This window comes from Arachis stenosperma, chromosome 5 (assembly GCF_014773155.1).
Source record: "Arachis stenosperma cultivar V10309 chromosome 5, arast.V10309.gnm1.PFL2, whole genome shotgun sequence".
Lineage (NCBI taxonomy): Eukaryota > Viridiplantae > Streptophyta > Magnoliopsida > Fabales > Fabaceae > Arachis > Arachis stenosperma.
This window is the reverse complement of record NC_080381.1, coordinates 25530284-25543491: the sequence shown is the minus strand read 5'-3', so window position 1 is coordinate 25543491 and position 13208 is coordinate 25530284. Positions and strand designations below refer to the sequence as shown.

Genomic DNA, 13208 nt, shown 5'->3' with positions numbered 1-13208 from the left:
ACTTAAAAATAAAAATAAAATATGTAAAGCAAAAAAATAAAAAAATGAATTAAAAATAAAAAATAAAAAAAGTAAATTCCAGACACTCACATATACTTGTACTTTATTATTTTCCGTTGCGTCAGTGTAATTTGATTTTTGGCAAAATTTTGTGTGATGATGAAATATTCATATTAAAGTCCCTAATTCTTTTAAACTTCTTCTATTTATAGATAATAACTGTGGATTACAGAATACTTCTCTCCTTGCCACAATCCAATTTTTCTCTTTCTCCTATGTTTTCACAATTTACGATTTTGCTTTAATTGTGAAAGACTTTGTTTTTCAAGGTGGACTTCCAAGGTGGACACCTTATGTTTTTGCTTTTACCTTATTAGTCTCCAAGTCCTCACGTTTTAACTAGTGCTCCAGATAAAGTCATATGTAGTTTATAAAATAATTAGTGCTCCAGATAAAGTCACATGTAGTTTATAAAATTTTGACTTAGGTCTTTTTTGACTCGACTCGACTCATCTTATAATTGATATTTTATTTTCTCATGATGGAGTCTTCACTTCTTCGAAGTTTGGATCACATGCGATTAACCGATTTCAACTTAGATCTTTTTCAGTTCAACTCATCTGAAGCAGTCAATACCCAATTCTGTTATAGTTGAATTTTGTAATAGGTCGAAATTTTGTATAAATTTTATCCTGAAAAATAATTATTTCATATCACTTAAATAGTTATTTAAAATAATAAATATAATTAAATAATATTGTAAAATTTTTTGTAGATTTTTCTATGAAAATGTTTTGTTTTATTGAACAAGAATTGCAGTATAAGGAGCCAATAAACTCAACAATACTTATAAAAATACCCTTGCTAAACCTAAGTAGATAATAACCTTAACGACATAGACTAATACTCTTAGATAGTAACAAATAGACTTGGTATATCCAACTAAAATAAAAAAAGAAACAACTAGTATGCGTATTTATTTTCATTCGGATTAGATTTATCATCCTCATGTTTAATTTGTTTTGCTTGCGCATTGGTCCCGTTTAAATAAATAAATAAATAAATGAAAAGATTTATTGAATTCAGCCCACTATTGAAATAATAACGAAAGTTTTGAATGGAGTCACAGTTATGAAATCCAGCCCCTAATAAATCTGTATGTCCCTACACATTTTTCTGTGGCAAGTGCCGACCACAATATTAAAGCGCGTTACACCCCAATAGTTGCAATCATTTCTATGAGGATTTTAATTTTTTTTTATTATTATTTTCGGAAAGGGGGACTGGAATATTTGATTCCAAGTTTCAATAATAATAAATTAATAATAATAATAATAATAAAAAAGACACAAAAGATTGAATGGATAAGGTGGTGAATGAATACAGTTGGGGGAGTTGGTTTCATAACTGGGGAACCTTCCAGCTTTGCTACAGCACACTAGACCTGGAAGGAAACTCCTAGAATAATTAACTCTACTCGTATACTACTAACTTATTACCCCTTTGAATTATTAATATTATTACTCAATAATGCAAATAATCTAACCAACTTCACCTATTTTTCTCAAATAGTGTCTAGTAGTACAAGCATTAGGCACATAATTTTAAGCCTTTCTTCTAATACAATTTTTCCAAATTAGTAGCCGAAAAAATTGGCACTAATCTTTGGTTCGAGTAAGTTATACCCAATTTTAGTGGTACCCACCAAAATTGACAAAAAAAATCGGAGACTCAAGGATCTTGCTAGGACAAGTGTCATAGCTCAAAAAACCCAATCCAGCCCCCCCTTCTTTTTTTCTTCAACACAATATTACTAATTTTTATTTTTATTATTATGGAAGTAAGGGTATTGCCGTATTGTGATTGGTCATTGGGTTTTGTGTTGTATGGTAGAAAACGTAGAAAATGTGTGTAACGTCAAAAGACCTTTTTTTTTTTTAATTTTTTTCCCCAAAGTCTAAAGAAAAGAAAGAGCGCGTAAGTTTTTGTTAATTCTTATTATTGCCATTGCCGTTGCCATATCCAACAAGGTTTCTTCTGCATAGAGGAGGAGATCTTCACAAGGGTCTCTTTCACCTTCAAAGCTTCATTTTTTTTTTCAAATTAAAATAAAGTTTGACCCCTTTAAACTTGTTGCTTCCAGAGAGCCTTCTTTTGTTGTTTCGGTATAAAGGAAGGCTCTTTCGTTTGAAATCAATCTCTGGTCTTTTGTTGGTCCTTCTTCTTCTTCTTCCTCTTTCTTCTTCATCTTCTTGTAGACAAGGTGTTTGATAAAATGTTGAGGTTATGGATGGGGTATCTGAAGCTGGTGGAACTGTTTGTGAGCTCTTTGGTTCATTTGCTTTATGGATTCTACATTTTCAGCTCAGCTGTTGCTGGAGATTTATCTGAGTCGCTCAATGAAATTCTGTACCAAAAGCCTAAGAAGATTGTTGATGTCGTCAATAGGGTCAATGAGAAGAGAATAATTTCTGCTGATGAAGGAAACAGTGTTGCTTCTACCAATGGTGATGATCTTCCTCCTATTGTTCTTGTTCATGGGATTTTTGGATTTGGCAAAGGGGTAAGATTTACCAAGTACCAATCTCCTTTTCTTTTTCTGCTTCAAAGTTACACGTTTTTGTTTTAGCTTTTGTTGGGTTGGGCTAAGTTTTTCTATCTTCCAATGAATAATAATATGATAAATTAATAATATAATTTGATTTTAATTTCTTTGCTGGGTTTCTTATTGTACATGATTGTTGTTTTCTCTTTTAGAAATTGGGTGCTTTGTCATACTTTGCTGGGGCAGAGAAGAAAGATGAAAGGGTTCTGGTTCCGGATTTGGGGTCTTTAACCAGCGTCCATGATAGGTGAGGTTCTAAGGCTTAAGAGAAAAGAAAATTAATAATTTATGTCTGGTGTTTATTCATGGGTTTCCTCTTAATCGGTTTGTGTGTGATTTTCCAACAAATATCTTTTTTAATTCTGATTAGTTAATTATTTATTTATTTATTTATTTTTATTTCAGGGCACGAGAATTGTTCTATTATTTGAAGGGTGGCCAAGTTGATTATGGAGAAGAGCACAGCAAGGCTTGTGGACACTCTCAATTTGGAAGAATTTATGAACAAGGTTCGAGGGATCATTCATTCATTCAATGCTTTCAGTTTGTTCTTGTTCTTTTGCACCGAACTCTGTTCTGCTTCCTTTGTATTTTTCCATAGAGTTTCAATGGTGCAGTTGTTGTGTTATTGGCAGGGCACTACCCTGAATGGGACGAGGATCACCCTATTCACTTTGTTGGACACTCGGCTGGAGCACAAGTTGTTCGTGTCATGCAACAAATGCTTGCTGATAAGGTTTTGATCCCTGATTTTCTCTGTCCTATTGGCACATAATGAGGTTGTCTTGTTTTATTTGTTGGTGTTCGTTCTTTTTGATATTTGGTGTTCTAAATTTGTCTTCAGGCATTCAAGGGATATGAAAATACATCAGAACACTGGGTATTGAGCCTAACAGCATTATCTGGAGCGTTAAATGGCACTACAAGAACCTACTTAGACGGCATGCGGTGAGGCCTGATAACATAATTTTCACGCTTAATCCTAGCGAACTACCGGATAAGTTGTTTTGATTGTTTTGGTACATTCTTAAATTGATCTATCTAGATGCTATGACTCAATGCATCTGGATATAAATTTCATCCAAATACATCAATCTATGAATATAGTTTTTAGATGATAGGATAAAATGGCTTAAACCCAGTTGGGCAAGCAAGAGGGATCAACTAACCCTTTGGGATTCAACAATTTTCTGCTCATATAAGAATACCAGAAAAGTTATAATGCCTTATCAACATTGGAGGGAATACTTTAGGGTTTTACTTTAGCAACCTATCTATTTAAGCTTCTTGGTTCAATTTTCAAAAGTGGGATTTGTGACAGCATGCAATTGTTCCAACTTCCATGGAAAACGAATCAAATGAAAAATAGACAAATCACCAGGATGATGTAGTACTAGAAGGCTGTTTAGCTGTTGCTTCTTGTTTAAGGGGATTAATTATTGCATCAATGGAAGTTCTTGAGCTTTTCAATGAAAACCATCAATCCTCGACAAATTCTCTCTTTCTTGTATCATTTGATTGCATTTTGCAAATTATCAAAGAGTTTGCTACATTTAGTGATCTAAACGCTAATCCACGCACAATTTGGGATTCTTTCAGGCCAGAAGATGGAGTATCATTGAAAAATGTTTGCCTGCTACAAATTTGCCGCATTGGGGTGCTTATATATGATTGGTTCGACATTCCCTGGCTGAAGAATTACTATAACTTTGGCTTTGATCATTTCAACATGTCGTGGAAGAAGGCAGGGATATCCGGCCTTGTTGACTGCCTCCTGGGGAATGCTGGTCCATTTGCTTCAGGGGATTGGATCCTCCCTGACCTTACAATTCAAGGTACTATAAAACTAAACAGCCAACTACGCACATTTCCAGACACGTACTACTTCAGCTACGCTACAAAGCGTACCAGGAAGGTCCGGGGAATCACGGTTCCTTCAGGCATACTTGGAATTCACCCGCTACTCTTTGTCAGAGTTTTGCAAATGAGCCAGTGGACCTATCCTCCAAATGCTCCTCTCCCTTATAAAGGCTACAGGTTGGTTCTTGAATGCATTAGATATTTAGATTTATTTTTCGTCATCATCTGTAGTTCCTTACTTAATAACCCAATCAAAATTTATATGAACGTTGATCAACCAAAGTTTTATGTAACTGCTTGGGCAGAGATGAGGACTGGCATGACAATGATGGAGCGATGAACACAATTTCTATGACTCATCCACGTCTCCCAATTGAACACCCCAGCCACTTTGTAGAAAACGATTCTGACTGCCAGCCCTTAGAACCTGGGATCTGGTAAGTAACACCATTCCATATCTGGGTTTTTTGAGTCACATTGGTAGCCCATAACACATTGGTAGTTCCAACACTGATAATCTTGGACAAACTACTTTAGTTACTGGAAATATTATATAATGCAGTGCCGTCATCTTATAAGTTATTGTAAATAATGCAGAGATGTATTGCTGACAATGAATTAACATCATTATAAAATTGACAATAACATTTATTTTTAAACTGATATTAGGGAGCACTTAAATGCAATGATCATTTTCCACTTCTTTTCGGAGTTTTCAAATTTATGTGGATGATTCCCTTTCATCTATTAAGTTTATGGTCAGAAAAGCTAGGGGAGAAAAGAAGTCTACTGCTTAAGACAATCATGCTAGGTGTACACTAAAAATCAATTATCAAATCAGCTACCTGTATAAAATATATATTAGAATACAAAATACACGTTAAAAATGAATTAAACAACACTTGTATTTATACATAAATACATGGTGGTTGATTTTTAAAGTGCAGATGGTATTTTTGTTCTGAAAAATGTTCTGGATTGAATGCTCCCTAAGTAGTAATGAAGGAATCTAGTTGCAAGTTGCAAATTGCTTACTAAGTACTCCTTTCATTCCATGTTTGATAAATCATTTTGATTTTCCTAATATATTCATAAATCAATGAATCTTATGCAATCTTATCCAAATACATTCATTTATTAATGTACTAGGAATGTTAAAACGACTTATCCAGTATAGAATAGAGGGAGTTCTTAGTAACGGTATTTAGCCTATTCAATTACTTTAATTCTAGCATTTATGCAAAGTTTCTTATTTAAATTGTGAGAAATTATTGAGTGCACTAACTAAAACTATGATATATGGATTGAAACAGGTACTACAAGTATGTTGAAGGTGATCACATACAATTCATTATTAACAGGGAGAGAGCAGGAGTGCAGTTTGATTTAATCTATGACAGCATTTTTGAACGCTGCAGGAAGCATGTTTTCAGAAAGAAGCTTCCAACAGTGCCAAATGAAGTCCATCACTAGCCTTAAATTTGCATCTCTTAGACACACCCTCTCTCTCCCCATTTATCAATTGAAAAGAGAAAAAAAAATAGCCATTCAATTCATTTCTACCCTCACCTTTGTAAATGTAAAAATTTTCTCTCATTTTTCCAATTTATTTGTAGAATTATGAGAAGTATCAGAATCAAGTAGTGTACACAGTGCTATGAATGCTATCAAAAGTGAAAATTAATTACATATAATTTCTTCAAATGTAAGTCTCTTTTGGATGTGTTAAGCTTTGCCATAGTAATTTGTAAAGATGCCAAGGGTCTTGGCCATGGGCATAAATGCAATGGTTGTGACTTATTCATAGGCCTGGTTTTACTCTTTGTGCAACACAAATCATGTGTTTCTAACCCCGGATAATTTTGAGAAATGCTAATTATACAACTAAATGTTAACTAACAACCAACAAGTAAGAAATTAATTTGGGTTAATCGAGTGATTAGTTTATTCAATCGTTTAAGCAAGTGTTGGGAATTTTAATTTTATTTTATGTATGTAGTAACTCATTGATTAGTGACAACTTCTTACATGGAGTTCTGATTTGTGACATATTAGTAGTTCTTAGTCTATTGGGTAGGGGATATTATAAGAAAAAAAAAAACCGCCTGGTGAGGACAAATTGGACTTTTTCATATTTTTTGTATGGTGCAAACTGTAAATGAGTTACCGACTACCAGACAAAATGCCAAACCGATCCAAATTAAACCGCTCATCCAATCCAATCCAAACCGAAACTGATTAAAACCGCACTAATTTGGATCTGATTGGATTTTATTTTTTACAAACCGCTGGATCGGATCGGATTTTGGATCTACTTTTCAAAACCGATCCAATCCAATCCAAACCGCACAATGTGCTATAATATTATTATTTTATTATTATATTTATAATTATACTTATAACATGTTTAATTTATTATATATTTTTATATTATTCATGTATTATTATTATTTAATAAATAGTTTATGTTCAAAATGTTATTTATTATTTATTTTAACTAACCTATAATTTTATTTCTATGTTATGTTATCGTTAGTTTTTTAAGATATTGTTGAGACTTATTATGTCATTGTTAATTATTTAAAATTTGATATTAAGACTTGTTATATGCATTTAATTTTTTTAATTTACAAAACCGCAAATCCAATCCAATCCAAACCGCTTGAAATTGGATCGGATCGGATCGGATTTTTTTTAAAACATCATCCAATCCAAACCGCACCGCAAGTAAAATTAGTGTTCGGATCGGATGAGTTTTTGACTCAAAACTGATCCAAACCGCACCGCGAACACCCCTACCACTTTGCATGAATGAATATTTAGCCTAAGACATAAGTTTGTGTGTGTGTTTTTTTGGACATCTATGTACTTGCGTGAAGGTAATATGTACTATGAGTCGTCCAAAGAGGCTTATCAGGCTTCCCTAAGGTTCATTCTAAACATACTTACCTTATATGATTTATTTAATACATAGAGGAAACTATGGTATGATATATAAAATGAGAACATTGTTAGCTTCAAGAGCTAGAAACGACTCGGGCACTGAACATTTTAAACAAGCTCACTTTTTGGAACTTGTTAGTTATATTTTTTGGGCACCCATCAAAGATGATTGCAATTTGGGCTACTTATCAATACTTGGTGGAGCTAGTCGTGAGCTACTTGGTTCATTTTCTTTGTGAATTTTATTATTTTGGCTTAGCATTTGCTGGAGAAATCTCACATGCCCTTGAAGAGTTTTCGCATTTTCTTAGGCCTAACATCAGTAATGTTGGGACCGGAGAGGAAACAATACCTAAAACACAAAGAGAAAGCAAGGTTGATGATGATTTGCCTACTATTGTTTGGGTTCATGGGTTTTTGGGATTTGGGCCGTTTGACAAAAGGGTGAGCCCAATGTTTTTCCCCTTAATTCCTTTGTTTTTCCCTTTTATGTTTTTGCCTTAAATTTTACTTCTTTAACTCTCTGATTAATCTTAATTCCCAGAGATTAGGTTCTTTATCAAACTTTGCTGGGGCAGAGAACGAAGATCAAAGGGTTCTTGTCCCTTATTTGGGGTCTTTACCCAGTGTTTATGATAGGTGAGGTTTAGTATGGATCGTTGTAGTAGGAGAATTCTTCAAACTTGTTTGCAAGTGTTATAATATAAATTTTCTTTCTGGTTATATACAGAGCACGGGAATTGTTCTATTATTTAAAAGGTGGCCAAGTTGATTATGGTGAAGAACACAGCAAAACTTGCGGGCACTCACAGTTTGGACGAATCTACAAAAGAGGTTCGTTCAAGGATCTTATGTTATTTACTTATATTTTATTTATATGCATAATTTTCTGTGTTGATCGATATTGGGGGTGACAGGGCACTACCCAGACTGGGACGAGGAACATCCTATTCACTTTGTTGGGCATTCAGGTGGAGCACAAGTTGTGCGTGTCTTGCAACAAATGCTTGCTGATAAGGTTGTTGCTCCTAATCCATGGGTTGTGTTACGTGTGATATATGGTTAATATATTCTCCATTTCTTTTTTAATATTATTATTTCCAGGCATTTAAGGGGTATGGAAACACCTCTGAGAACTGGGTATTAAGCATCACTTCACTATCAGGAACGTTTAATGGGACCACCAGAACTTACATTGATGGCATGGAGTGAGTTCTCTTATTAACTTCTATTCACAAGTTATATATATTATTGACATCAAATCACTTATTTTAAAGTTTAAGTTGTTAGATGTGGATTTAAAACGTGATTGTACATATGTTTATTTATGCGTAAAAATGTTATATTCACATAAAAAAAAAAAACTTCTATATATTTGTATATATAAATACATGTGTTATTTAACTCATTTTTAATAAAAAAAATACTAAAAAACCATCAAAATTTATTGTTTTTAGTCATTATTTAGTCATTAATTCAATTTCTTTAGTCTAGTAATATAATAACATACTTTATTCTATATTTTTAAACATTGATGGTTAAGTGATGACCAGAAACAATAAATTTTGACGGCCCTCTAGTATTCCAATTTTCAATATATATTTTGCATTTTAATATGTATTCTATACCAATGACTAATGAATAAAGCTTTACAACTATACAAAATACTTAATAAAGTCTAACCAAGTTGTTATAACCATTTTCCACATCACGCAGTCCTCTCCTTCTTTGCATTCCTCCTATCCTTTTCCTTTACAATTCTCCTCATTCTTCTTCGCGTTCTTCCTCCTCCTCCCACTGATGTTGCTACTTCTTCTTTTTCTTCTTCTCCTCCTCCTCCTCCTCCTTTTTCCTCATCTTTCTCTTTTGTTACCATTGTCGTCACCACCACCACACCACTACCTCCTCCTCCTCCTCCTTCTCCTCATTTTTCTTTTTTCATTTGAATTTCTTCGATCTCCTCCTTTTTTCTCCTCCTCCTCCATCATCATTATTATCATCATGGTTATCTTATGATGCACGGACACTAACACAGATACGAGACACGACACGACACGAATACGCCGACACACAAATTTTAAAATCTTATAAGACACAGGGATCGAACACGCATACATATAAAATATAAAGTATTTTTTACATCAATCGTAATGATATTGTGATATTTTATTAAAATTAAAATATAAATTAATTTTTTAATTATTTTTAATGTCTTATTTTAATTATATCAAATATTTAAAATATTTTTTATTTTAATAAATAATAATATATACTGTATCTAAATTTATTTCAAGAATATATGTTAAGAATAAGACTGGACACACTGACGCGTGATGATATTTAGGTGTGTCCAAACGTGTCCGGAAAAGAATTTTTTATTTTTTATTAAGATACGGTTGGACATTGCAGATACGTGTGTCGGACGAGTGTCGGTGAGTGTTGTGTCCGATATGCGAACACGGAAACTCAACGAAGTGTCCGTGCTTCATAGTGGTTATCGTTATTGTCATCATTGTCATCTTCTTCTTATCTGTATAACATTTTAAATCCAGAATGCACCGAAATTCTTTAATGATGACGGTACATAAACTCAATTTAAAATAAGTTCAAACCAAAAGTGCACCTTATTTTAAAACCAGAATGTACCAAAATTATTTAATGATAACAATACACAAACAAACTCGATTCAAAACAAGCAATGCACTGAAATTATTAATGATGACGACACACGAACAAACTCAATTCTTTTTATATGTATAACATTTTAAATCCAGAATATACTGAAATTCTTTAATGATGATGGTACACAAACTCAATTTAAAATAAGTTCAGACCAAAAGTATACCTTATTTAAATTCAGAATGTACCAAAATTAAATCCAAAACGCACTAGAATTATTTAATAATAACGATACACAAACAAACTCGGTTCAAAACAAGCAATATATTAGAATGCATTGAAATTACTTAATGTTGACGACATGCAAAAAAACTCAATTCAAAATAAGCACTCATCCTCCTCCTTCTTCATTATCATCATCTTCTTTTTCTTCTTTTCTTGTTCATCTTCTCCTTTTTGTTTTACCTTCTTATGATTCCTCATTCTCCTTCTTCATTATCATCATCTTCTTTTTCTTCTTTTCTTGTTCATCTTTTCCTTTAAGTTTTACCAAAGATAAGGAAACTCGAATCCGCCATCTCTTAGATGAATATGAAAAAATTATGCTATTTGAACTATAACTCATTGACAATAGAAATTAGTACATAATAAAAGATAATGATTTTTTTAAATTAAAAATTTTAATCTATACAGTTCTTTAATTTTTATATTAGTCTCTCCTAATTTTAATTTTTTTCTCTTTTTAAAGTTATATTTTTCATTTTGACTCTCTTCGACAAAATGTTCTGTCTCCACTCTTGTTGGTAGTTGATTTTTTGTATATATACTATGTTTGTTTGGTACGCCATACGCTCAAATTTTTTAAAAGCAACATCAAAGATCAATTTTTTTTAAAAAAATTTCATAAATATTTCGTATCATTCATGTCATATAATGATTTATCTCAACGATAATCATTATTTATGAAATGTTGATTTGATATATATGATTCAGGCCTGGAGATGGTAGATCATTGAAACCTATTTGCATGCTACAACTCTTTCGCATTGCGGTGATAATTTATGATTGGTTAGACATTTGGATGCTAAAGAAACGCTACAATTTTGGGTTGGATCACTTTGACTTGTCATGGAGAAAGAAGGGCATTTTGGGTATTTGGAAATGCCTAATAGGGAAAGAAGGTCCATTTTATTCAGGGGATTGGATCCTCCCTGACCTCACAATTCAAGGGTGTATAAGACTGAACAAACATATACGTACATTCCCAAATACATACTACATGAGCTACGCTACAAAGCGTACGTGGAAGCTGATGGGTTTCACAATTCATTCAAGCATGGTCAAGATTACGCCATTGCTTTTCTTGAGGGTCTTGCAGATGGCTCAGTGGTGTTATCCTTCACACTTGACTCCACCTTATAAAGGCTACAGGTAACTATACACTTTTTTGTTCCAATGGTCGAATTTCATTGAACTGACTTTTGTAACATATTTTATACATCATTAATAGTAAAAATGATTTTTAAAAGATTTGGTATGCATCAATTTGTTTCTTGAAAGATCAAATCATCAATCACAATAAATTAGTCTCTACAAAGTTAATCGTTAAGTATATATTAAAATTAGTCACTAAATTTTATCACTAATATAAAATATTTATTAAAATACAAAATATACTTAAACAAAATATATATATATTTGTAGAAACATAGATACTAAAATATATCATAACTGATTTTAGTGTATAAATAACATTTTTATTAAAAAATATAATCTTAAATCAAATTAGATCTTTTATCAATTAAAAAATACCATATAACCTAAATTATTTTGTGACATGTCATTGTTTAAACCGCAAAAGATCAATTTGATTTGATATTATACGAGATTGACATAGAACATAATTTTTTTTGAGACTGTTTGATTATTAAACCATTTTACATACATAAAAAAAAATTATGAAATATAGACACTTTTTTGAATTATCATATTTGTGTGTCTAACACATTTTGAATACGATATTTATTTGTTCTTTGTTCAACATGCATGTTTTTAGTGTCCAATTATATTAATAAAAAATAAAAAAATACTTCTCTAAAAACATGTTTGAGAATATACTTAAATAAAATTGTGTTAAACTTTATTTTTAATCTATATATTTTTAAAATAAATTTAAAAATAGCATATATTACTATTTATCAAAATAAAAAATTATTTTAAATATTTTATATATTAACACTTAAAATATTATTTCTATTTTAATATTGATACAATAAATATAAGATACTATTATAATTTATTTAAAAAATATTATATATATATATATTATGTTTTCATATTTTATAGAAAAATAAAAGGGTTAACCACAAAAACTGTTCTCGAATTATTTAAACATTAACAAAAATATATTCGAATTTTACTATCGATCAAAATGTCTTCAAATAATTTAAAAACACAATAAAAAATATCCAACAGTAAATATATATTTTCAAAAAATATCTTAAAAATTAAATTTTAATATAATTTTTTGAAAACATGAATATAAAAATAAGATATTATTACTAAGTCAGGGCTTCATTGATCAAAATTAAAGCCATATTTATTAGATAACATTTGACATAAATTTGGTGTACAATGCAATACAAGGGATGGTGATTGGCAGGAGAATGATGGAGCAGTAAACACAATATCAATGACACATCCTCGTTTCCCAATTGAACATCCCAATTGCTTCCTTCAAAACGATTCTTCACTCATCAAACCAGGCATCTGGTACGCCCGCTCCCATCCTTAACCCGTTAATTCTTTCAATTTGCCCCAATATAATTAGGTCAAATTCAATGTGTTTAATTTGATGAATCAGGTACTATAAGGTTGTGGAGGGTGATCATATACCGTTCATCGTGAATCGTAAGAGAGCAAAACCACCCTTTGATGTAATATTTGATACTATTTTCGATTGTTGTAGGAAAATGCATATACATAGGAACAAATAATGACAAGTCCTTTACTAACTTATTCGATCACTTTATATACTATCATCACTAACGCTGCTTTGTAACAAAATCATATATTCTGTTGCTTAATAAATAATATAGCCGTTAGGTTGCAGCAATTCCAATTTGATCTTGATGACAGCGTAACCAAGCAATAATCTCTATCATGTCTCTACAACATTCCG

The 13208-nt window shown here is 31.7% G+C and overlaps 2 protein-coding genes across 2 annotated transcripts; both read left to right on the top strand.

The window, feature by feature from the left end:
• The first annotated feature begins 1951 nt into the window (after window positions 1-1951).
• LOC130981742 (uncharacterized) lies at window positions 1952-6269 on the top strand. The gene is made up of 8 exons (XM_057905407.1): window positions 1952-2563; window positions 2758-2852; window positions 3011-3114; window positions 3241-3341; window positions 3450-3553; window positions 4205-4642; window positions 4771-4902; window positions 5779-6269. The coding sequence occupies exons 1-8, from the start codon at window positions 2276-2278 to the stop codon at window positions 5936-5938; spliced, it is 1422 nt and encodes a 473-aa protein (XP_057761390.1). The 5' UTR covers window positions 1952-2275; the 3' UTR covers window positions 5939-6269.
• Window positions 6270-7498: 1229 nt separating this feature from the next.
• LOC130982954 (uncharacterized) lies at window positions 7499-13089 on the top strand. The gene is made up of 8 exons (XM_057907107.1): window positions 7499-7852; window positions 7953-8047; window positions 8139-8242; window positions 8326-8426; window positions 8513-8616; window positions 11021-11458; window positions 12674-12799; window positions 12891-13089. The coding sequence occupies exons 1-8, from the start codon at window positions 7574-7576 to the stop codon at window positions 13021-13023; spliced, it is 1380 nt and encodes a 459-aa protein (XP_057763090.1). The 5' UTR covers window positions 7499-7573; the 3' UTR covers window positions 13024-13089.
• Window positions 13090-13208: the final 119 nt, after the last annotated feature.